The sequence below is a fragment of the Leptodactylus fuscus genome, chromosome 6 (genome assembly GCF_031893055.1).
Source record: "Leptodactylus fuscus isolate aLepFus1 chromosome 6, aLepFus1.hap2, whole genome shotgun sequence".
NCBI lineage: Eukaryota > Metazoa > Chordata > Amphibia > Anura > Leptodactylidae > Leptodactylus > Leptodactylus fuscus.
In genome coordinates, this window is record NC_134270.1 from 185,468,686 (window position 1) to 185,494,597 (window position 25,912).

General features: G+C 49.8%; 1 protein-coding gene across 1 annotated transcript in view; it reads left to right on the plus strand.

The window, feature by feature from the left end:
• The window catches only part of ATP1A3 (ATPase Na+/K+ transporting subunit alpha 3), an 85,158-nt gene extending 62,610 nt beyond the window's left edge, over nucleotides 1-22,548 (plus strand). The window contains 15 exon segments of the mRNA XM_075278005.1: nucleotides 62-171; nucleotides 287-421; nucleotides 3,059-3,251; nucleotides 3,369-3,544; nucleotides 6,093-6,229; nucleotides 9,087-9,237; nucleotides 10,103-10,144; nucleotides 10,146-10,272; nucleotides 10,355-10,509; nucleotides 10,669-10,792; nucleotides 18,362-18,507; nucleotides 19,452-19,582; nucleotides 20,022-20,123; nucleotides 20,619-20,710; nucleotides 22,455-22,548. Coding sequence (XP_075134106.1) covers nucleotides 62-171; nucleotides 287-421; nucleotides 3,059-3,251; nucleotides 3,369-3,544; nucleotides 6,093-6,229; nucleotides 9,087-9,237; nucleotides 10,103-10,144; nucleotides 10,146-10,272; nucleotides 10,355-10,509; nucleotides 10,669-10,792; nucleotides 18,362-18,507; nucleotides 19,452-19,582; nucleotides 20,022-20,123; nucleotides 20,619-20,710; nucleotides 22,455-22,483 — 1,850 coding nt within the window. The 3' untranslated portion in view covers nucleotides 22,484-22,548.
• The last annotated feature ends 3,364 nt before the right edge of the window (nucleotides 22,549-25,912 follow it).

The following is a 25,912-nucleotide window of genomic DNA, read 5'->3' on the forward strand; positions in this document are numbered from 1 at the left end:
CTCTAGTTGACTTCTCACCCTCATCTCACGAGTCCTTCTCCCTCCATGTATCTTCTCTTAGGAGCCTCATTTGACAAGAGTTCTCCCACCTGGGTGGCCTTAGCTCGTATCGCTTCCCTGTGTAACCGCGCCGTCTTCAAAGCCGGAAACGACAACATTCCTGTCCTGAAGGTGCGTGACATGGACTGGATGTATGTGTCCATGTGTGAATGTGTGTGTGTCGCTGTATACCACTCTCTGCTCGTATACAACCCCGCGCATAACCTTATGATTGTCTTCTTCACAGAGGGATGTGGCCGGTGACGCCTCTGAGTCTGCTCTCCTGAAGTGCATTGAGCTGTCTTGTGGTTCAGTCAAGGCAATGAGGGAGAAGAACAAGAAGGTCGCTGAGATTCCCTTCAACTCCACCAACAAATATCAGGTCAGACCTGTCGGAGAACTAAATGGGGCACAAAGTATCTGATGCTACGTTATTGGGTCGTTGATAATACCTTGTGGACAGTCAGGGGTCTTTCCTATGATCTCAATCATATGCCATATGGACAGGGTTGGCTTCCCGTATCCACTGGCTCCACAATGTCAGTAAAACAGGACAGTGTTCTGGCTGAGGGTGAAGAAAGAACATAGCAGGACAATGCAGATGGCGAGTGAGTGGCGAAGTCGCCATTTTGATTCTTACCATAGCTGACATGTTTCTCTGCTCCTGGGTTTGAGCCTCTATGCAGAGCGCTCATTCGGACCATCAGTGGTGGTCCCAGACTCCACCGATGTGATCTTCTCACAGGTATCTATGACCCATCAGAAGATCATGTGGACTGGACGTCACCTCTGGCTCGCCTCCCAGTCTTCTCCTGTCCCATGATCCTCCTTCATGCCTCGCACCCTCCTCCTCCACCTTTGTCATCCTCTCTGGATTAGTCGCAGCTGCTGCACCATCCTGATCCTTCTTAACATTCATTTCATAATAACATAAAAGCTTTTTACCTCTGCCCCTGTGACTGTACACTGTGTGCCAACACTGCCCTAATCGCACCGGCAGGACAGAGAAGAAGGCACGTGCTATAAATACAGTGCGCGGGCACCGCCGGGTGCTGTGCACATACACATGGCAATGATAGCTAGCTGGATGGATGGGCCCAGGGCTGGAGGGGTCCCGCACTAACCTTTCGTCTCTGCCTGCTGTGACACTACCCCTAGTGGTGGCTGTATAAACTGTGTGTGACTGTATAACTCCATGTGCTCTTAGCTCCCCCTAGTGGTGGCTGTATAAACTGTGTGTGAGGCACTTCCCCCAGTAGTAGTGCACTTACCGTCCTGTACTGGTGACTGTATAACTCCATGTGCTCTTAGCTCCCCCTAGTGGTGGCTGTATAGGTCCATGTGCTCTTAGCTCCCCCTAGTGGTGACTGTATAACTCCATGTGCTCTTAGCTCACCCTAGTTGTGGCTGTATAGATCTGTGTGCTCTTAGCTCCCCCCTAGTGGTGGGTATAGAGATCTGTGTGCTCTTAGCTCCCCCTAGTGTTGGCTGTATAGATCTGTGTGCACGTAGCTCCCCCTAGTGGTGGCTGTATAGATCTGTGTGCACGTAGCTCCCCCTAGTGGTGACTGTATAGGTCCATGTGCTCTTAGCTCCCCCTAGTGGTGGCGGTATAGATCTGCGTGCTCTTAGTTCCCCCTAGTGGTGGATGTATAGGTCCATGTGCTCTTAGCTCCCCCCTAGTGGTGGCTGTATAGGTCTGTGTGCTCTTAGCTCCCCCTAGTGGTGGCTGTATAGCTCTGTGTGCACATAGCTCCCCCTAGTGGTGACATTATAGGTCCATGTGCTGTTAGCTCCCCCTAGTGTTGGCTGTATAGATCTGTGTGCTCTTAGCTCCCCCTAGTGGTAGCTATATAGGTCTGTGTCCACGTAGCTCCCCCTAGTGGTGGCTATATAGGTCTGTGTCCACGTAGCTCCCCCTAGTGGTGGCTGTATAGGTCTGTGTGCTCTTAGCTCCCCCTAGTGGTGGCTGTATAGGTCTGTGTGCTCTTAGCTCCCCCTAGTGGTGGCTGTATAGGTCTGTGTGCACGTAGCTCCCCCTAGTGGTGACTGTATAGATCTGTGTGCTCTTAGCTCCCCCTAGTGGTAGCTATATAGGTCCATGTGCTCTTAGCTCCCCCTAGTGGTGGCTATATAGGTCTGTGTCCACGTAGCTCCCCCTAGTGGTGGCTGTATAGGTCTGTGTGCTCTTAGCTCCCCCTAGTGGTGGCTGTATAGGTCTGTGTGCACATAGCTCCCCCTAGTGGTGACATTATAGGTCAATGTGCTGTTAGCTCCCCCTAGTGTTGGCTGTATAGATCTGTGTGCACGTAGCTCCCCCTAGTGGTGACTGTATAGATCTGTGTGCTCTTAGCTCCCCCTAGTGGTAGCTATATAGGTCCATGTGCTCTTAGCTCCCCCTAGTGGTGGCTATATAGGTCTGTGTCCACGTAGCTCCCCCTAGTGGTGGCTGTATAGGTCTGTGTGCTCTTAGCTCCCCCTAGTGGTGGCTGTATAGGTCTGTGTGCACGTAGCTCCCCCTAGTGGTGGCTGTATAGGTCTGTGTGCTCTTAGCTCCCCCTAGTGGTGGCTGTATAGGTCTGTGTGCACATAGCTCCCCCTAGTGGTGACATTATAGGTCCATGTGCTGTTAGCTCCCCCTAGTGTTGGCTGTATAGATCTGTGTGCACGTAGCTCCCCCTAGTGGTGACTGTATAGATCTGTGTGCTCTTAGCTCCCCCTAGTGGTAGCTATATAGGTCCATGTGCTCTTAGCTCCCCCTAGTGGTGGCTATATAGGTCTGTGTCCACGTAGCTCCCCCTAGTGGTGGCTGTATAGGTCTGTGTGCTCTTAGCTCCCCCTAGTGGTGGCTGTATAGGTCTGTGTGCTCTTAGCTCCCCCTAGTGGTGGCTGTATAGGTCTGTGTGCACGTAGCTCCCCCTAGTGGTGGGTATATAGATCCGCGTGCATGTTACAATCTCACAGAATTATTCGGTGCAGCACTAGTCTGAGCCCCTTTATACTCCATCTTCCTCCACAGCTGTCCATCCACGAGACCGAAGACCCCAATGATAACCGCTTCCTGCTTGTCATGAAGGGGGCCCCTGAGAGGATCCTGGATGTCTGCTCCACCATCTTAATCCAGGGCAAAGAGCAACCTCTGGATGAGGAGCTGAAGGAGGCTTTCCAGAATGCATATCTGGAGCTGGGCGGACTCGGGGAGAGAGTGCTGGGTATGACCAACCAAAGTGTGTCTGTAGAGCCGAGTGCAGCCCGTGGCTTAGACCTGGCTCTGAGCTTGAGGCTGCACTACTGATACTCATACGTGCAATGTCTTTGTATCTCTCCAGGATTCTGCCATTACTATTTCCCCGAGGAGCTGCACCCCAAGGGTTTTGCTTTTGATACCGAGGACCTTAATTTCAGCACTGAGAACCTTTGTTTTGTGGGACTCATGTCCATGATTGACCCCCCCAGGGCAGCCGTACCAGACGCAGTGGGCAAATGCAGAAGTGCGGGGATCAAGGTGAGAAGTGTCTACCACATACCTTTTAGGTGGCCCAAACCACATAGTCCCAGGCTCCTTGTTGGAGACAACGTCTTACACATCTCTGAGATCCTGTTACTGAAAATGTCTGGAGAGGCCGTAGTCATGTGACCAGACCTTGATTCAGAATATTGTGATGTCCAGTGATAGAATTTTCTAGGTGTTGTTTGACTTGGAGTTTTTGGAAACTCTTTGTCTTCATCAATGTGATCTTCTGTCCGGTCTCTATCAATGTGATCTTCTGTCCAGTCTCCATCAATGTGATCTTCTGTCCGGTCTCTATCAATGTGATCTTCTGTCCAGTCTCCATCAATGTGATCTTCTGTCCGGTCTCTATCAATGTGATCTTCTGTCCGGTCTCCATCAATGTGATCTTCTGTCCGGTCTCTATCAATGTGATCTTCTGTCCAGTCTCCATCAATGTGATCTTCTGTCCAGTCTCTATCAATGTGATCTTCTGTCCGGTCTCCATCAATGTGATCTTCTGTCCGGTCTCCATCAATGTGATCTTCTGTCCGGTCTCCATCAATGTAAACTTCTGTCTGGTCTCCATCAATGTGATCTTCTGCCCAGTCTCCATCAATGTGATCTTCTGCCCGGTCTCCATCAATGTGATCTTCTGTCCGGTCTCTATCAATGTGATCTTCTGCTTGATCTCCATCAATGTGATTTTCTGTCCGGTCTCCATCAATGTGATCTTCTGTCCGGTCTCCATCAATGTGATCTTCTGTCCGGTCTCCATCAATGTGATCTTCTGTCCGGTCTCCATCAATGTGATCTTCTGTCCGGTCTCCATCAATGTGATCTTCTGTCCGGTCTCCATCAATGTGATCTTCTGTCCAGTCTACATCAATGTGATCTTCTGCCCAGTCTCCATCAATGTGATCTTCTGTCCGGTCTCCATCAATGTGATCTTCTGCTTGATCTCCATCAATGTGATTTTCTGTCTGGTCTCCATCAATGTAATCTTCTGTCCGGTCTCCATCAATGTGATCTTCTGTCCGGTCTCCATCAATGTGATCTTCTGTCCGGTCTCCATCAATGTGATCTTCTGCTTGGTCTCCATCAATGTGATCTTCTGTCCGGTCTCCATCAATGTGATCTTCCACTTGGTCTCCATCAATGTGATCTTCTGTCCCGTCTCCATGAATGTGATCTTCTGTCCGGTCTCCATCAATGTGATCTTCTGCCCGGTCTCCATCAATGTGATCTTCTGTCCAGTCTACATCAATGTGATCTTCTGCCCAGTCTCCATCAATGTGATCTTCTGTCCGGTCTCCATCAATGTGATCTTCTGCTTGATCTCCATCAATGTGATTTTCTGTCTGGTCTCCATCAATGTAATCTTCTGTCCGGTCTCCATCAATGTGATCTTCTGTCCGGTCTCCATCAATGTGATCTTCTGTCCGGTCTCCATCAATGTGATCTTCTGCTTGGTCTCCATCAATGTGATCTTCTGTCCGGTCTCCATCAATGTGATCTTCCACTTGGTCTCCATCAATGTGATCTTCTGTCCCGTCTCCATCAATGTGATCTTCTGTCCGGTCTCCATCAATGTGATCTTCTGCCCGGTCTCCATCAATGTGATCTTCTGTCCGGTCTCTATCAATGTAATCTTCTGTCCGGTCTCCATCAATGTAATCTTCTGTCCGGTCTCCATCAATGTGATCTTCTGTCCGGTCTCCATCAATGTGATCTTCTGTCCAGTCTCCATCAATGTGATCTTCTGCTTGGTCTCCATCAATGTGATCTTCTGTCCAGTCTCCATCAATGTGATCTTCCACTTGGTCTCCATCAATGTGATCTTCTGTCCGGTCTCCATCAATGTGATCTTCTGTCCGGTCTCCATCAATGTAAACTTCTGTCCGGTCTCCATCAATGTGATCTTCTGTCCGGTCTACATCAATGTGATCTTCTGTCCGGTCTCCATCAATGTGATCTTCTGTCCGGTCTCTATCAATGTGATCTTCTGTCTGGTCTCCATCAATTTGTTCTTCTGCCTGGTCTCCATCAATGTGATCTTCTGTCCAGTCTCTATGAATTTGATCTTCTACCTGGTCTCTATCAATGTGATCTTCTGTCCGGTCTCTATCAATGTGATCTTCTGTCTGGTCTCCATCAATGTGATTTTCTGTCCGGTCTCCATCAATGTGATCTTCTGCCTGGTCTCCATGAATGTGATCTTCTGTCCGGTCTCTATGAATTTGATCTTCTGCTTGATCTCCATCAATGTGATCTTCTGCCTGGTCTCCATCAATGTGATTTTCTGTCCGGTCTCCATCAATGTGATCTTCTGCCTGGTCTCCATCAATGTGATCTTCTGTCCAGTCTCCATCATTGTGATCTTCTGCTTGATCTCCATCAATGTGATTTTCTATCTGGTCTCTATAAATGTGATCTTGCGCCCGGTCTCCATCAATGTGATCCAGGACTCCTGGACTACTGTGCGACCTCCATAAAAATAGAAAGCTGTTGGCCCTTAAAGGCAATGAGTTTGGCTAATCTTGTAATTCTCGTTTCCCTCCAGGTAATTATGGTGACTGGTGATCATCCAATCACAGCCAAAGCTATTGCCAAGGGAGTGGGCATCATCTCTGAGGGTAACGAGACTGTGGAAGACATTGCAGCCAGACTCAACATCCCGGTCTCCCAAGTCAACCCCAGGTAAAGCCAAAGACCATGTCAGGAAGAAATAATAATAATAATGGTAATAATAGTGGCCTCAGGGGGTCTCTACACGTCACCATATCTGATGTCTCTGGGGGGGTCTCTACACGTCACCATGTCTGATGTCTCTGGGGGGTCTCTACACGTCACCATGTCTGATGTCTCTGGGGGGGTCTCTACACGTCACCATGTCTGATGTCTCTGGGGGGGTCTCTACACGTCACCATGTCTGATGTCTCTGGGGGGTCTCTACACGTCACCATGTCTGATGTCTCTGGGGGGGTCTCTACACGTCACCATGTCTGATGTCTCTGGGGGTTCTCTACATGTCACCATGTCTGATGTCTCTGGGGGGTCTCTACATGTCACCATGTCTGATGTCTCTGGGGGGGGGGGTCTATAATGGTCACCATGTCTGATGTCTCTGGGGGTTCTCTACATGTCACCATGTCTGATGTCTCTGGGGGGGTCTCTACACGTCACCATGTCTGATGTCTCTGGGGGTTCTCTACATGTCACCATGTCTGATGTCTCTGGGGGGGTCTCTACATGTCACCTTGTCTGTTGTCTCGGGGGGGTGGGGGGTCTCTACACGTCACCATGTCTGTTGTCTCTGGGGGGGTCTCTACACGTCACCATGTCTGATGTCTCTAGGGGGGTCTCTACATGTCACCTTGTCTGTTGTCTCTGGGGGGTCTCTACATGTCACCTTGTCTGTTGTCTCTGGGGGGGGTCTCTACACGTCACCATGTCTGTTATCTCTGTGAGGTCTCTACACGTCACCATGTCTGATGTCTCTGGGGGGGTCTCTACACGTCACCATGTCTGTTGTCTCTGGGGGTCTCTACATGTCACCTTGTCTGTTGTCTCTGTGAGGTCTCTACACATCACCATGTCTGTTGTCTCTGGGGGGGTCTCTACATGTCACCATGTCTGTTGTCTCTGGGGGTCTCTACATGTCACCATGTCTGTTGTCTCTGGGGGGGTCTCTACACGTCACCATGTCTGATGTCTCTGGGGGGGTCTCTACACGTCACCATGTCTGATGTCTCTGGGGGGAGTCTCTACACGTCACCATGTCTGTTGTCTCTGGGGGGGGGGTCTATAATGGTCACCATGTCTGTTGTCTCTGGGGGGTCTCTACACGTCACCATGTCTGTTGTCTCTGGGGGGGGGGTCTATAATGGTCACCTTGTCTGTTGTCTCTGGGGGGGGGGTCTATAATGGTCACCATGTCTGTTGTCTCTGGGGGGTCTCTACACGTCACCATGTCTGTTGTCTCTGGGGGGGGGGTCTATAATGGTCACCATGTCTGTTGTCTCTGGGGGGGGGGTCTATAATGGTCACCATGTCTGATGTCTCTGGGGGGGGTCTCTACACGTCACCATGTCTGTTGTCTCTGGGGGGTCTCTACACGTCACCATGTCTGATGTCTCTGGGGGGGTCTCTACACGTCACCATGTCTGATGTCTCTGGGGGGGTCTCTACACGTCACCATGTCTGTTGTCTCTGGGGGTCTCTACACTTCACCTTGTCTGATGTCTCTGGGGGGGGGTCTATAATGGTCACCATGTCTGTTGTCTCTGGGGGGTCTCTACACTTCACCTTGTCTGTTGTCTCTGGGGGGGGGGGTCTATAATGGTCACCATGTCTGTTGTCTCTGGGGGGGTCTCTACATGTCACCTTGTCTGTTGTCTCTGGGGGGGTCTCTACATGTCACCATGTCTGATGTCTCTGGGGGGAGTCTCTACACGTCACCATGTCTGATGTCTCTGGGGGGAGTCTCTACACGTCACCATGTCTGTTGTCTCTGGGGGGGGGGTCTATAATGGTCACCATGTCTGATGTCTCTGGGGGGGGTCTCTACATGTCACCTTGTCTGTTGTCTCTGGGGGGTCTCTACACGTCACCATGTCTGTTGTCTCTGGGGGTCTCTACACGTCACCATGTCTGATGTCTCTGGGGGGTCTCTACACGTCACCATGTCTGATGTCTCTGGGGGGGTCTCTACACGTCACCATGTCTGTTGTCTCTGGGGGGGTCTCTACATGTCACCTTGTCTGTTGTCTCTGGGGGGGTCTCTACACGTCACCATGTCTGATGTCTCTGGGGGGTCTCTACACGTCACCTTGTCTGTTGTCTCTGGGGGGTCTCTACACGTCACCATGTCTGATGTCTCTGGGGGGTCTCTACACGTCACCATGTCTGATGTCTCTGGGGGGTCTCTACACGTCACCATGTCTGATGTCTCTGGGGGGGTCTCTACACGTCACCATGTCTGTTGTCTCTGGGGGGGTCTCTACATGTCACCTTGTCTGTTGTCTCTGGGGGGGTCTCTACACGTCACCATGTCTGATGTCTCTGGGGGGGGGGGGTCTATAATGGTCACCATGTCTGATGTCTCTGGGGGGGTCTCTACACGTCACCTTGTCTGTTGTCTCTGGGGGGTCTCTACACGTCACCATGTCTGATGTCTCTGGGGGGGGTCTCTACACGTCACCATGTCTGATGTCTCTGGGGGTCTCTACACGTCACCATGTCTGATGTCTCTGGGGGGGTCTCTACACGTCACCATGTCTGATGTCTCTGGGGGGGGTCTCTACATGTCACCTTGTCTGTTGTCTCTGGGGGGGGTCTCTACATGTCACCATGTCTGTTGTCTTTGGGGGGTCTCTACACGTCACCATGTCTGATGTCTCTGGGGGGGGGTCTCTACATGTCACCTTGTCTGTTGTCTCTGGGGGGGGTCTCTACACGTCACCATGTCTGATGTCTCTGGGGGGGTCTCTACACGTCACCATGTCTGATGTCTCTGGGGGTCTCTACACGTCACCCATGTCTGATGTCTCGGCAGGGACGCCAAGGCCTGTGTTATCCATGGTACAGACCTGAAGGACATGAGCAGCGAGCAGATTGACGAGATCCTACAGAACCATACAGAGATCGTCTTTGCCCGAACATCTCCACAGCAGAAACTGATCATTGTGGAAGGTTGTCAGCGCCAGGTGAGGGCACAGCGCCCCCCATCAAATGGATGTGGCAAAGCAGCAGTTGCACAAATCAGATTCAATCTACATGAGCATTAAATAGTCACAGATGACCAATAACCTGGTGATAGTGCCACCTAGTGGGCAAAAAAAGGAGAAATCAATAGATATAAGCCCAGGGTGTGGATACTGTAGAGGCGGAGCCCGCACTAGATATACGCCCAGGGTGTGGATACTGTAGAGGCGGAGCCTGCACTAGATATTTGCCCAGGGGTGTGGATACTGTAGAGGCGGAGCCTGCACTAGATATATGCCCAGGGTGTGGATACTGTAGAGGCGGAGCCTGCACTAGATATATGCCCAGGGTTTGGATACTGTAGAGGCGGAGCCTGCACTAGATATACGCCCAGGGTGTGGAGACTGTAGAGGCGGAGCCTGCACTAGATATACGCCCAGGGTGTGGATACTGTAGAGGCGGAGCCTGCACTAGATATATGCCCAGGGTGTGGATACTGTAGAGGCGGAGCCTGCACTAGATATTTGCCCAGGGTGTGGATACTGTAGAGGCGGAGCCTGCAGAGGAGGGGAGATGACAGGGAACCTGCCCTGGACTCCAAACCTAGTGGAGTGTGAAGCATTACTAGATGGACTTGCTTAGATAATCCAGCCCTAGGGGGGGCCTTATTATGATTTGTACTATGGGGCCCCAGCACATCATATAAATTTACATGACGGTAACACAACATATGGAGCAGGACCCCGTATCTACTACATGGTCAGTGTAGCCGGTCATATGGGACTATTCACGAGCAATGAGTTAGAGATCAGAAACGCGTTGGCTGAAGCAGGACACATTATAGGAATTATCTCATGTCGTTCCCAGGGCGCCATCGTGGCAGTGACTGGTGATGGTGTAAATGACTCCCCCCGCCCTGAAGAAGGCTGACATTGGGGTGGCCATGGGCATTGCCGGCTCCGATGTCTCCAAGCAGGCGGCTGACATGATCCTGTTGGATGATAATTTTGCGTCTATCGTCACTGGTGTGGAGGAAGGTGAGACCGGATTACGCAGCACAATGTGAAGTTTAGCACATCAATGTCCCGATCAGATATATAAGAGGTTTTCTCTTCACAGGTCGCCTTATTTTTGATAACCTGAAGAAGTCTATTGCCTACACCCTGACCAGTAACATCCCTGAGATCACCCCCTTCCTGCTCTTTATCATGGCCAACATCCCCCTACCTTTGGGCACCATCACCATCCTGTGCATTGATCTGGGCACTGACATGGTGAGTGCTGGATCAGGAAGCCATGGGTGGTCTGGGGGGTTTACAGCCGAGGATATTGTCCATGTCATATGCTATACAGATGACCCTGACACAACTCATGGACATGGAACCAGCGGGAACCTTCCATATGACATAAATCCATAAAATTCTCCATTCCAGGTTCCTGCCATTTCCTTGGCCTATGAAGCAGCTGAGAGTGACATCATGAAGAGGCAACCGAGGAACCCACGTACCGACAAACTGGTGAATGAGCGACTGATCAGCATGGCATATGGGCAGATCGGTGAGTATGTGGTAGATGGGCAGATCGGTGAGTATGTGGTAGATGGGCAGATCGGTGAGTACGTGGTAGATGGGCAGATGGTGAGTATGTGGTAGATGGGCAGATCGGTGAGTACATGGTAGATGGGCAGATTGGTGAGTACATGGTAGATGGGCAGATCGGTGAGTATGTGGTAGATGGGCAGAATGGTGAGTATGTGGTAGATGGGCAGATTGGTGAGTATGTGGTAGATGGGCAGATTGGTGAGTATGTGTGTAGATGGGCAGAATGGTGAGTATGTGGTAGATGGGCAGATTGGTGAGTACATGGTAGATGGGCAGATTGGTGAGTACATGGTAGATGGGCAGATCGGTGAGTACATGGTAGATGGGCAGATTGGTGAGTACGTGGTAGATGGGCAGATCGGTGAGTATGTGGTAGATGGGCAGATCGGTGAGTATGTGGTAGATGGGCAGATGGGTGAGTATGTGGTAATGGGCAGATCGGTGAGTATGTGGTAGATGGGCAGATCGGTGAGTATGTGGTAGATGGGGCAGATCGGTGAGTACATGGTAGATGGGCAGATCGGTGAGTACATGGTAGATGGGCAGATCGGTGAGTACATGGCATTGTATGGGCAGATCAGTGAGTACATGGCATTGTATGGGCAGATCGGTGAGTACATGGCATTGTATGGGCAGATCGGTGAGTACATGGTATTGTATGGGCAGATTGGTGAGTACATGGCATTGTATGGGCAGATTGGTGAGTACATGGCATTGTATGGGCAGATCGGTGAGTACATGGTATTGTATGGGCAGATCGGTGAGTACTTGGCATTGTATGGGCAGATCGGTGAGTACATGGCATTGTATGGGCAGATTGGTGAGTACATGGCATTGTATGGGCAGATTGGTGAGTACCTGGCATTGTATGGGCAGATCGGTGAGTACATGGCATTGTATGGGCAGATCGGTGAGTTACATGGCATTGTATGGGCAGATGGGTGAGTACATGGCATTGTATGGGCAGATTGGTGAGTACATGGTATTGTATGGGCAGATCGGTGAGTACATGGCATTGTATGGGCAGATCGGTGAGTACATGGCATTGTATGGGCAGATGGGTGAGTACATGGTATTGTATGGGCAGATTGGTGAGTACATGGCATTGTATGGGCAGATTGGTGAGTACATGGTATTGTATGGGCAGATTGGTGAGTACATGGTATTGTATGGGCAGATTGGTGAGTACATGGTATTGTATGGGCAGATTGGTGAGTACATGGTATTGTATGTGCAGATTGGTGAGTACATGGCATTGTATGGGCAGATTGGTGAGTACATGGTATTGTATGGGCAGATTGGTGAGTACATGGCATTGTATGGGCAGATTGGTGAGTACCTGGCATTGTATGGGCAGATCGGTGAGTACATGGCATTGTATGGGCAGATTGGTGAGTACATGGTATTGTATGGGCAGATTGGTGAGTACATGGTATTGTATGGGCAGATTGGTGAGTACATGGTATTGTATGGGCAGATTGGTGAGTACATGGCATTGTATGTGCAGATTGGTGAGTACATGGTATTGTATGGGCAGATTGGTGAGTACATGGTATTGTATGGGCAGATCGGTGAGTACATGGCATTGTATGGGCAGATCGGTGAGTACATGGCATTGTATGGGCAGATGGGTGAGTACATGGTATTGTATGGGCAGATTGGTGAGTACATGGCATTGTATGGGCAGATTGGTGAGTACATGGCATTGTATGGGCAGATTGGTGAGTACATGGCATTGTATGGGCAGATTGGTGAGTACATGGTATTGTATGGGCAGATTGGTGAGTACATGGCATTGTATGGGCAGATTGGTGAGTACATGGTATTGTATGGGCAGATTGGTGAGTACATGGTATTGTATGGGCAGATCGGATGAGTACATGGCATTGTATGGGCAGATCGGTGAGTACATGGCATTGTATGGGCAGATGGGTGAGTACATGGTATTGTATGGGCAGATTGGTGAGTACATGGCATTGTATGGGCAGATTGGTGAGTACATGGCATTGTATGGGCAGATTGGTGAGTACATGGTATTGTATGGGCAGATTGGTGAGTACATGGTATTGTATGGGCAGATTGGTGAGTACATGGTATTGTATGGGCAGATTGGTGAGTATATGGTATTGTATGGGCAGATTGGTGAGTACATGGTATTGTATGGGCAGATTGGTGAGTACATGGTATTGTATGGGCAGATTGGTGAGTACCTGGCATTGTATGGGCAGATTGGTGAGTACATGGTATTGTATGGGCAGATTGGTGAGTACATGGCATTGTATGGGCAGATTGGTGAGTACATGGTATTGTATGGGCAGATCGGATGAGTACATGGCATTGTATGGGCAGATCGGTGAGTACATGGCATTGTATGGGCAGATTGGTGAGTACATGGTATTGTATGGGCAGATCGGTGAGTACATGGCATTGTATGGGCAGATTGGTGAGTACATGGCATTGTATGGGCAGATTGGTGAGTACATGGTATTGTATGGGCAGATTGGTGAGTACATGGTATTGTATGGGCAGATCGGATGAGTACATGGTATTGTATGGGCAGATCGGTGAGTACATGGCATTGTATGGGCAGATGGGTGAGTACATGGTATTGTATGGGCAGATTGGTGAGTACATGGCATTGTATGGGCAGATTGGTGAGTACATGGCATTGTATGGGCAGATTGGTGAGTACATGGCATTGTATGGGCAGATTGGTGAGTACATGGCATTGTATGGGCAGATGGGTGAGTACATGGTATTGTATGGGCAGATTGGTGAGTACATGGCATTGTATGGGCAGATTGGTGAGTACATGGCATTGTATGGGCAGATTGGTGAGTACATGGTATTGTATGGGCAGATTGGTGAGTACATGGTATTGTATGGGCAGATTGGTGAGTACATGGTATTGTATGGGCAGATTGGTGAGTACATGGTATTGTATGTGCAGATTGGTGAGTACATGGCATTGTATGGGCAGATTGGTGAGTACATGGTATTGTATGGGCAGATTGGTGAGTACATGGCATTGTATGGGCAGATTGGTGAGTACCTGGCATTGTATGGGCAGATCGGTGAGTACATGGCATTGTATGGGCAGATTGGTGAGTACATGGTATTGTATGGGCAGATTGGTGAGTACATGGTATTGTATGGGCAGATCGGATGAGTACATGGTATTGTATGGGCAGATCGGTGAGTACATGGCATTGTATGGGCAGATGGGTGAGTACATGGTATTGTATGGGCAGATTGGTGAGTACATGGCATTGTATGGGCAGATTGGTGAGTACATGGCATTGTATGGGCAGATTGGTGAGTACATGGCATTGTATGGGCAGATTGGTGAGTACATGGCATTGTATGGGCAGATGGGTGAGTACATGGTATTGTATGGGCAGATTGGTGAGTACATGGCATTGTATGGGCAGATTGGTGAGTACATGGCATTGTATGGGCAGATTGGTGAGTACATGGTATTGTATGGGCAGATTGGTGAGTACATGGTATTGTATGGGCAGATTGGTGAGTACATGGTATTGTATGGGCAGATTGGTGAGTACATGGTATTGTATGTGCAGATTGGTGAGTACATGGCATTGTATGGGCAGATTGGTGAGTACATGGTATTGTATGGGCAGATTGGTGAGTACATGGCATTGTATGGGCAGATTGGTGAGTACCTGGCATTGTATGGGCAGATCGGTGAGTACATGGCATTGTATGGGCAGATTGGTGAGTACATGGTATTGTATGGGCAGATTGGTGAGTACATGGTATTGTATGGGCAGATTGGTGAGTACATGGTATTGTATGGGCAGATTGGTGAGTACATGGCATTGTATGTGCAGATTGGTGAGTACATGGTATTGTATGGGCAGATTGGTGAGTACATGGTATTGTATGGGCAGATTGGTGAGTACATGGCATTGTATGGGCAGATTGGTGAGTACATGGTATTGTATGGGCAGATTGGTGAGTACATGGTATTGTATGGGCAGATCGGATGAGTACATGGCATTGTATGGGCAGATCGGTGAGTACATGGCATTGTATGGGCAGATGGGTGAGTACATGGTATTGTATGGGCAGATTGGTGAGTACATGGCATTGTATGGGCAGATTGGTGAGTACATGGCATTGTATGGGCAGATTGGTGAGTACATGGCATTGTATGGGCAGATTGGTGAGTACATGGTATTGTATGGGCAGATTGGTGAGTACATGGTATTGTATGGGCAGATTGGTGAGTACATGGTATTGTATGGGCAGATTGGTGAGTACATGGCATTGTATGGGCAGATTGGTGAGTACATGGTATTGTATGGGCAGATTGGTGAGTACATGGTATTGTATGGGCAGATCGGATGAGTACATGGCATTGTATGGGCAGATCGGTGAGTACATGGCATTGTATGGGCAGATGGGTGAGTACATGGTATTGTATGGGCAGATTGGTGAGTACATGGCATTGTATGGGCAGATTGGTGAGTACATGGCATTGTATGGGCAGATTGGTGAGTACATGGCATTGTATGGGCAGATTGGTGAGTACATGGTATTGTATGGGCAGATTGGTGAGTACATGGTATTGTATGGGCAGATTGGTGAGTACATGGTATTGTATGGGCAGATTGGTGAGTATATGGTATTGTATGGGCAGATTGGTGAGTACATGGTATTGTATGGGCAGATTGGTGAGTACATGGTATTGTATGGGCAGATTGGTGAGTACCTGGCATTGTATGGGCAGATTGGTGAGTACATGGTATTGTATGGGCAGATTGGTGAGTACATGGCATTGTATGGGCAGATTGGTGAGTACATGGTATTGTATGGGCAGATCGGATGAGTACATGGCATTGTATGGGCAGATCGGTGAGTACATGGCATTGTATGGGCAGATTGGTGAGTACATGGTATTGTATGGGCAGATCGGTGAGTACATGGCATTGTATGGGCAGATTGGTGAGTACATGGCATTGTATGGGCAGATTGGTGAGTACATGGTATTGTATGGGCAGATTGGTGAGTACATGGTATTGTATGGGCAGATTGGTGAGTACATGGCATTGTATGTGCAGATTGGTGAGTACATGGTATTGTATGGGCAGATTGGTGAGTACATGGCATTGTATGGGCAGATTGGTGAGTACATGGCATTGTATGGGCAGATTGGTGAGTACATGGTATTGTATGGGCAGATTGGTGAGTACATGGTATTGTATGGGCAGATCGGATGAGTACATGGCATTGTATGGGCAGATCGGTGAGTACATGGCATTGTATGGGCAGATGGGTGAGTACATGGTATTGTATGGGCAGATTGGTGAGTACATGGCATTGTATGGGCAGATTGGTGAGTACATGGCATTGTATGGGCAGATTGGTGAGTACATGGCATTGTATGGGCAGATTGGTGAGTACATGGTATTGTATGGGCAGATTGGTGAGTACATGGTATTGTATGGGCAGATTGGTGAGTACATGGTATTGTATGGGCAGATTGGTGAGTACATGGCATTGTATGGGCAGATTGGTGAGTACATGGTATTGTATGGGCAGATCGGATGAGTACATGGCATTGTATGGGCAGATCGGTGAGTACATGGCATTGTATGGGCAGATGGGTGAGTACATGGTATTGTATGGGCAGATTGGTGAGTACATGGCATTGTATGGGCAGATTGGTGAGTACATGGCATTGTATGGGCAGATTGGTGAGTACATGGCATTGTATGGGCAGATTGGTGAGTACATGGCATTGTATGGGCAGATTGGTGAGTACATGGTATTGTATGGGCAGATTGGTGAGTACATGGTATTGTATGGGCAGATTGGTGAGTACATGGTATTGTATGGGCAGATTGGTGAGTATATGGTATTGTATGGGCAGATTGGTGAGTACATGGTATTGTATGGGCAGATTGGTGAGTACATGGTATTGTATGGGCAGATTGGTGAGTACCTGGCATTGTATGGGCAGATTGGTGAGTACATGGTATTGTATGGGCAGATTGGTGAGTACATGGCATTGTATGGGCAGATTGGTGAGTACATGGTATTGTATGGGCAGATCGGATGAGTACATGGCATTGTATGGGCAGATCGGTGAGTACATGGCATTGTATGGGCAGATTGGTGAGTACATGGTATTGTATGGGCAGATCGGTGAGTACATGGCATTGTATGGGCAGATTGGTGAGTACATGGTATTGTATGGGCAGATTGGTGAGTACATGGTATTGTATGGGCAGATTGGTGAGTACATGGTATTGTATGGGCAGATTGGTGAGTACATGGTATTGTATGGGCAGATCGGTGAGTACATGGCATTGTATGGGCAGATTGGTGAGTACATGGCATTGTATGGGCAGATTGGTGAGTACATGGTATTGTATGGGCAGATTGGTGAGTACATGGTATTGTATGGGCAGATCGGATGAGTACATGGTATTGTATGGGCAGATCGGTGAGTACATGGCATTGTATGGGCAGATGGGTGAGTACATGGTATTGTATGGGCAGATTGGTGAGTACATGGCATTGTATGGGCAGATTGGTGAGTACATGGCATTGTATGGGCAGATTGGTGAGTACATGGCATTGTATGGGCAGATTGGTGAGTACATGGCATTGTATGGGCAGATGGGTGAGTACATGGTATTGTATGGGCAGATTGGTGAGTACATGGCATTGTATGGGCAGATTGGTGAGTACATGGCATTGTATGGGCAGATTGGTGAGTACATGGTATTGTATGGGCAGATTGGTGAGTACATGGTATTGTATGGGCAGATTGGTGAGTACATGGTATTGTATGGGCAGATTGGTGAGTACATGGTATTGTATGGGCAGATTGGTGAGTACATGGTATTGTATGGGCAGATCGGTGAGTACATGGTATTGTATGGGCAGATCGGTGAGTACATGGCATTGTATGGGCAGATCGGTGAGTACATGGCATTGTATGGGCAGATCGGTGAGTACATGGCATTGTATGGGCAGATGGGTGAGTACATGGTATTGTATGGGCAGATTGGCGAGTACATGGCATTGTATGGGCAGATTGGTGAGTACATGGTATTGGTGAGTACATGGTATTGTATGGGCAGATTGGTGAGTACATGGTATTGTATGGGCAGATTGGTGAGTACATGGTATTGTATGGGCAGATTGGTGAGTACATGGTATTGTATGGGCAGATCGGTGAGTACATGGCATTGTATGGGCAGATGGGTGAGTACATGGCATTGTATGGGCAGATGGGTGAGTACATGGTATTGTATGGGCAGATTGGTGAGTACATGGCATTGTATGGGCAGATTGGTGAGTACATGGTATTGTATGGGCAGATTGGTGAGTACATGGCATTGTATGGGCAGATTGGTGAGTACATGGTATTGTATGGGCAGATTGGTGAGTACTAATTCCATAATAAATACCCCACAATGTAGCACGTCCCTGTTTTCTATCGTTTCCCACCACTCACTTCTCTTGTGTCTCCCCCTACCTCTTCCTTCAGGTATGATCCAGGCTCTTGGTGGCTTCTTCTCATACTTTGTAATCCTGGCAGAGAATGGTTTCTTGCCGTCACACTTGGTTGGTATTCGGTTAAATTGGGATGACAGATCGGTCAATGACTTGGAGGACAGTTATGGCCAGCAATGGGTGAGTGATGTCCATATTCACCACAACAAACCATCAAGTCCTGTAATAGGTCACTCCCAGATATTGTCACCCCCTCAATGTCTCCATTTCCCACAATTGCTGCTGATATCCATGGAGAACAGATTCCCCGGCTACTCCTAATTTCCATTGGCTAAAAGACATGAAATCCGAAATTTTACAACAAAACGGCAGATGTCTCCACCATCACTGCCCTCTCGTAATCCAGATATCATCAGGCAGGTGGAGATGTCTCCTAGAACAGTAGAACAGCAGATGTCTCCACCTTCACTGCCCTCTCGTATCCAGATATCATCAGGCAGGTGGAGATGTCTCCTAGAACAGTAGAGCAGCAGATGTCTCCACCATTACTGCCCTCTCGCATCCAGATATCATCAGGCAGGTGGAGATGTCTCCTAGAACAGTAGAGCAGCAGATGTCTCCACCATTACTGCCCTCTCGCATCCAGATATCATCAGGCAGATGGAGATGTCTCCACCTTCACTGCCCTCTCGTATCCAGATATCATCAGGCAGGTGGAGATGTCTCCTAGAACAGTAGAGCAGCAGATGTCTCCACCATTACTGCCCTCTCGCATCCAGATATCATCAGGCAGATGGAGATGTCTCCACCTTCACTGCCCTCTCGTATCTAGATATCATCAGGCAGGGGGAGATGTAGAGCAGCAGATGTCTCCACCATTACTGCCCTCTCGTATCCAGATATCATGAGGCAGGGGGAGATGTAGAGCAGTAGATGTCTCCACCATTACTGCCCTCTCGTATCCAGATATCATCAGGCAGGTGGAGATGTCTCCTAGAACAGTAGAGCAGCAGATGTCTCCACCTTCACTGCCCTCTCGTATCCAGATATCATCAGGCAGGTTGAGATATAGAGCAGCAGATGTCTCCACCACCACTGACCTCCTATCTCTGCTTTCCTTGTAGACATACGAGCAGCGTAAGATTGTGGAGTTCACGTGTCACACGGCCTTCTTCGTCAGTATTGTGGTTGTACAATGGGCTGATGTCATCATCTGCAAAACCAGAAGAAACTCTGTGTTCCAGCAGGGCATGAAGTAAGTGACCGAGCACACAAGTAGTCCGACTATACACAAACACTCCAGGAGAGTCATGTGGCAGTGGTAACCATCAAGCACCTCCTGGCCAGGGTCAAACTTAGGACCACCTCCATCTACAAGTCTGATAGCACCTAGTTTGTGTCCCGGACATAGTCATTGGCCTGAATGGTGGGAACATTGACATGAATGATCGTTTCTGGTGAGGTCTGGTCTACAGAAGCTGTAACTGCCCCAGATGAGGGCGACCAGTGTCAGGACAGAAGTAAATCTGAGACATGGAGGTGGTGTAGAGTTATGTCTTGTGACATTGTGATGGTTCCTCAGGGGTGGGGTCTGATTGTAGGTCAGTCATGGGGCCAATGGTGGTCTGAGACCTCCCCCATGTCATACAAGCCTTCACAGCCTCCATCTTCTTTGTTTCTCCTCTGTATCACAGGAATAAGATCCTCATTTTCGGTCTTTTTGAAGAAACGGCTCTGGCAGCGTTCTTGTCGTATTGCCCTGGGATGGACATCGCACTGAGAATGTACCCATTAAAGTGAGTCTGGGGGAGGTGAGATGGAAGAAGCAGGGTGAAGTAGATCCTGTACTAGATGTCTCTTGTGGTGAAGGGGATGTCACCTAATCCAGAAGGAAGTTTATCTTCTCTGGTGGGACAGTCATAGTGATGGCTACAAACAAGCTGGAGTCAGGCCTGGGGCAGATGTCGTGGTGCCTGAGCAACCATTGCGTAGTTCTATCTGATTCTCGGCACACAGGGCAGTGACTAATATGGCGGCCATTGCAGCATCCACAGGCCAGAGGGCTGTTTAGACGTAGTTTGGCTACCGGGATCTTCTATGGCTTGGACTGGATGTGCCGTACAGGTCTGATCATGGGGTCTGATTGACGGAACCCCAAACTGAGGGCAAAATGAAATGACTTGTGTCACGATTGTACCAATTTATGTCGGAGACCTCAATGGGCGCCGGGCTGAACATCGCTAAGTATGATGAGATCTCACTACCTGACCCATATTTACCTCTTCCCATAGGCCCAGCTGGTGGTTCTGTGCCTTCCCATACAGCTTCCTCATCTTTATATATGATGAGATCCGAAAACTTATCCTTAGGAGACACCCAGGAGGTGAGTGAATGGAGAGGGGTCAAGGCCATATGAAGAAGCGTCCACCACTCAACTCTCAGTAATCTTTGTGGGTGGCAGAGAACAGACGTACAGGACAATACGGACAAGTTATATACATTGACTGGAGTCTGGAGGATGGGAACTGGGGGATAGAAGGGCCTTGGAGGGACAGAGGTGTCAAGAGGAGGGAAGAAAACTCTGGAGGGGGACAGAAAAGTCTGAAGGGGAACAAAGGTTTTGGAGCGGAGGGGTCTGGAGAGGATAGAGAGGTCTGGAGGAGGATAAAGGAGTCAGGAGGAGCACAGAGTTTGGTGAAGGATGGAGGGGTGTGGAGGAGGACAGAGGAGTCTGGTGAAGGATGGACAGGTCTGGAGGAGGACAGAGGAGTCTGGTGAAGGATGGAGGGGTCTGGAGGAGGACAGAGGAGTCTGGTGAAGGATGGAGGGGTCGGGAGGAGGACAGAGGAGTCTGGTGAAGAATGGGTGGGTCGGGAGGAGGACAGAGGAGTCTGGTGAAGGATGGAGGGGTCTGGAGGAGGACAGAGGAGTCTGGTGAAGGATGGAGGGGTCGGGAGGAGGACAGAGGAGTCTGGTGAAGAATGGGTGGGTCGGGAGGAGGACAGAGGAGTCTGGTGAAGAATGGAGGGGTCGGGAGGAGGACAGAGGAGTCTGGTGAAGGATGGAGGGGTCGGGAGGAGGACATAGGAGTCTGGTGAAGAATGGAGGGGTCGGGAGGAGGACAGAGGAGTCTGGTGAAGAATGGAGGGGTCGGGAGGAGGACATAGGAGTCTGGTGAAGAATGGAGGGGTCGGGAGGAGGACAGAGGAGTCTGGTGAAGGATGGAGGGGTTGGGAGGAGGACAGAGGAGTCTGGTGAAGGATGGAGGGGTCGGGAGGAGGACATAGGAGTCTGGTGAAGGATGGAGGGGTCGGGAGGAGGACAGAGGAGTCTGGTGAAGGATGGAGGGGTCGGGAGGAGGACAGAGGAGTCTGGTGAAGGATGGAGGGGTTGGGAGAATGGAAAGAGGAGTCTAGTGAAGGATGGAGGGGTCGGGAGGAGTCTGGCGAAGGATGGAGGGGTCTAGAGGAGGACAGAGGAGTCTGGGGAAGGATGGAGGGGTCAGGAGGAGGACAGAGGAGTCTGGTGAAGAATGGGTGGGTCGGGAGGAGGACAGAGGAGTCTGGTGAAGAATGGAGGGGTCGGGAGGAGGACAGAGGAGTCTGGTGAAGGATGGAGGGGTCGGGAGGAGGACAGAGGAGTCTGGTGAAGAATGGGTGGGTCGGGAGGAGGACAGAGGAGTCTGGTGAAGAATGGAGGGGTCGGGAGGAGGACAGAGGAGTCTGGTGAAGGATGGAGGGGTCGGGAGGAGTCTGGCGAAGGATGGAGGGGTCGTGAGGAGGACAGAGGAGTTTGTTGGGGGACAGAGGAGTTTGGTGGAGGATGGAGGGTCTGAATGGGGACAGAAGGGCCTGGAGAGGACAGGAAGTTTGGAGGAGGACATACAAATCTATGGGATGGGGCAGTGAGGTCTGACAGTGGCTTTTGTCACCAAAATTAGCGAGGTCACATATACTGATAACATTACTGAAAGCTGCTGGTTCGGTTCCCAGTACACTGAGGTTGCGGCACATTGTAACCCGGAGCTGTGTGTATTAGTGCTGAGACCCCCTTGATAATGTGGTGGTGGTCCCAGCCCCCGACCCCCCCAGTAATCCTGACACTTCTTTTTTTCTATTCCTTTACAGGTTGGGTAGAAAAGGAGTCTTATTATTAAGTTCCCAGAGCCGCATCTCCCAGACCCGGACCCTCTCCACCCTCTGAATCCCCCTCCCCCAACAACCAAGAAAAAAAAAGAAAAAACAACATAAAAACAAAACAAAATGAACCCCCCCAAAAAACAAAAAAAGCAACAAGCACCCCAGGATTCAAGCAACGCGTTGCCCGCTGTGAGCCGCCTCCAGCCTTCTGTTCCGGCCTCCACTTTGGTTCTGTTCCGCTCATTCTCTCCCGTTTCTGTACAATTATAAATATATATATATTATATATAACTATAAATAGGAGCAGAGATTTCCGTTTTGTTTTTGGGTTTTTTTTTTTTGGTTCCTTTTTCTGATTTATTTTTAATGTTCTAACGGAGGGGGAGAGAGGGGACGATTGGGTAGAGCGAGGAGGGCAAAGCGAGACTCGGGACGGGAAGGTGGAGAGATTTACAGGGGGGGCTGCAATAAAACTCTTCCTATTAACCTCTATGCTGCCAAAGGCGTATCAGCACCTGTGGGGTTAATGCGGGGATTTCGGAGGGCACCAGTACTGCGGTCACTTTGTGTCTGGTGGACGGCCGTAGGGTTGGAGGGGCAATAATAGGTCCCTGTTAACCCCGAGACTTCCAGAGAGACATGCAGAGCATCTCTCCTATGGAAGTCTGATTTGTGTAATAAACCCCCTTCACTCACCCCCCCCCCCCCCCCCCCGCAGACTATTCCTCCATATCTGATGTACTCCGTCTCTACGAGCGTGAGAGGTCCGTGTCTTGTCTGTGTATTAGGAGGGGGTGATAGGTTCGTGTCCCGGTGTGAGGAGTGCATGTCCTGATGTTCTTATGGGGGTGCGAGGTCCAGTATATGTCCCTATTCTTCATGTATAATATGGCAATGTGTGAGGCCGGGGGGTCCGGGGCGGTGAGGGGGTCAGTACTGGCAGTATGATGGGTCAGTAGTCAGCGACTAGTGGGGGGAGGTATGTGTAGTGACTGAGAGGGATCCAGTAGGCGGTGGGTGGGGAGGTCCTGAATCCGGAGGGACCCTCTGATAGGGGAGGCTTGGGTTTGTGTCTGTTCTGTGTCTCCACCCCCCTCTTGCATTAGTTTTTGTCAGGTTGTCACTTTTTTTTATCTTGTGTTTTCCTGCCATTTTCTGTGATTTACAAAAATAAATAATAATAAAAAATACCCCAAAAAACTGCAAATGGTCTGACTTTACTGTGTGTACGACGTCATGTGACAGGCACAGAGCACCCCCTCCTGTCACCAGGCTGTGGCCGGTAATGCAGCATTGGCCTGAATAGAGAGGAGATGTAATACCAGACACGGCCTGTGGGGGCGCCGTGGGCAGATTATTCTTCATATTGGGATTACTGGGTCATGTGAGACATATCGGTCGACGCCGAGGCTGCTGGTAAGACGCTGCTCACACAGTCTGGAGACATCAGGTAAGAAGGTGTAAGGGGCAGCAGAGAAGACGGAGAACCTGCTGAGCGTCTTCTGGGTGGCCGGTCCTGTCCTCGCCCCCGGTGGGGGTAGTCTGGGATAATGGGAGTAGTTATGTAAGGGGCTCACCGGCCTCACCTTCATAGACCCTTCAGGTCACCTGACTACAGAGGCCACACTCACTTTGCGCTCCATTCGTTGTGATAGGGGTAAGTGTCATGTGATAAGTTGTTCCGATTTGCTGAACTACACAAGACTGATGCTGGAGGCGGAGGGTGTTACTAGGTCCGAGCAGGGGGAGGTAGGTGGCTCCTATAGGTAAGTACTTACCGCTACACATCAAGGACACCCCACAAGCCCAGGTCAGCACAGTCCACGCCTCGTGCTCGCCTTTTTCCTGCATTACCCTGAAGCTCTGACCGCAGCGGCCGCCTTCTTAAATACTCACTGTCGTTCCATAAATGAATAGAACAATAATGCTCCTTTCCCCTCCTATCACAGACTAATGCTCCTTTCCCCTCTGATCACAGAATGTTTCTTTCCCAAGGACGTTTATAAACTAGAATTGTATTAATACAATAAAATGTAATATGACTGTGTGGAAATCACTAATAAATCTGGAACAAACCCCTCCTAATTAGAGATGAGCGAACAGTGTTCGATCGGATATCAGGCTGTTCGATGTGTTCGATTTGAATCGAACATCACGTGGCAAACTCCAAAAAATTTGATTCCCCTCCCACCTTCCCTGGCGCTTTTTTTGCACCAATAACAGCGCAGGGGAGGTGGGACAGGAACTACGACACCGGAGGCATCGAAAAAATCGGAAAAAGTCATTGGCTGCCGAAATCAGGTGACCTCCATTTTAGACGAATAGTGGATTTCAAATCCGGGTCATATGAGAATGTGAACTTTGTGACTATGAGACAGGGATAGCTGTACAGGCAGGGATAGCTAGGGAGAACCTTTATTTAGGGGGGAATGTTATTAAAAATCACTTTTTGGGGCTCTATCGGGGGTGTAATTGTGATTTTTGTGACATAAACTTTTCCCCATAGGAATGCATTGGCCAGCGCTGAGTACGGAATTCGACCAATCAGCGCTGGCTCTGCTGGAGGAGGCGGAGTCTAAGATCGCTTCACACCAGTCTCCATTCAGGTCCGACCTTAGACTCCGCCTCCTCCGGCAGAGCCAGCGCTGATTGGCCGAAGGCTGGCCAATGCATTCCTATTGGTAGCAGTGCTGAGCCAGTTCTGCTCAACTACACCGTGTGCCAGTCAGCCCATCTGATGGAGCAGAGCCGAGTGTGGATATAGGAATCCATAGGAATGCATTGGCCAGCGCTGATTGGCCAGAGTACGGAATTCGACCAATCAGCGCTGGCTCTGCTGGAGGAGGCGGAGTCTAAGATCGCTCCACACCAGTCTCCATTCAGGTCCGACCTTAGACTCCGCCTCCTCCGGCAGAGCCAGCGCTGATTGGCCGAAGGCTGGCCAATGCATTCCTATGGGTATGCAGAGACTTAGCAGTGGTGAGCCAGTTCTGCTCAACTACACCGTGTGCCGGTCAGCCCATCTGATATAGCAGAGCTGAGTGTGCCGGTCAGCCCATCTGATATAGCAGAGCCGATTATATAGCAGATATAGCTGATATAGCAGAGCCGATTATCAGATGGGCTGACCGGCACACGGTGTAGTTGAGCAGAACTGGCTCAGCAGTGTGCACACTCGGCTCTGCTATATCAGATGGGTTGACCGGCATCAGATGTAGGAATGCATTGGCCAGCCTTCGGCCAATCAGCGCTGGCTCTGCCGGAGGAGGCGGAGTCTAAGGTCGGACCTGAATGGAGACTGGTGTGGAGCGATCTTAGACTCCGCCTCCTCCAGCAGAGCCAGCGCTGATTGGTCGAATTCCGTACTCTGGCCAATCAGCGCTGGCCAATGCATTCCTGTCAGCTTCCGAAAATCGCAAGCTGACAGGGATTTCCATGAAATAAAG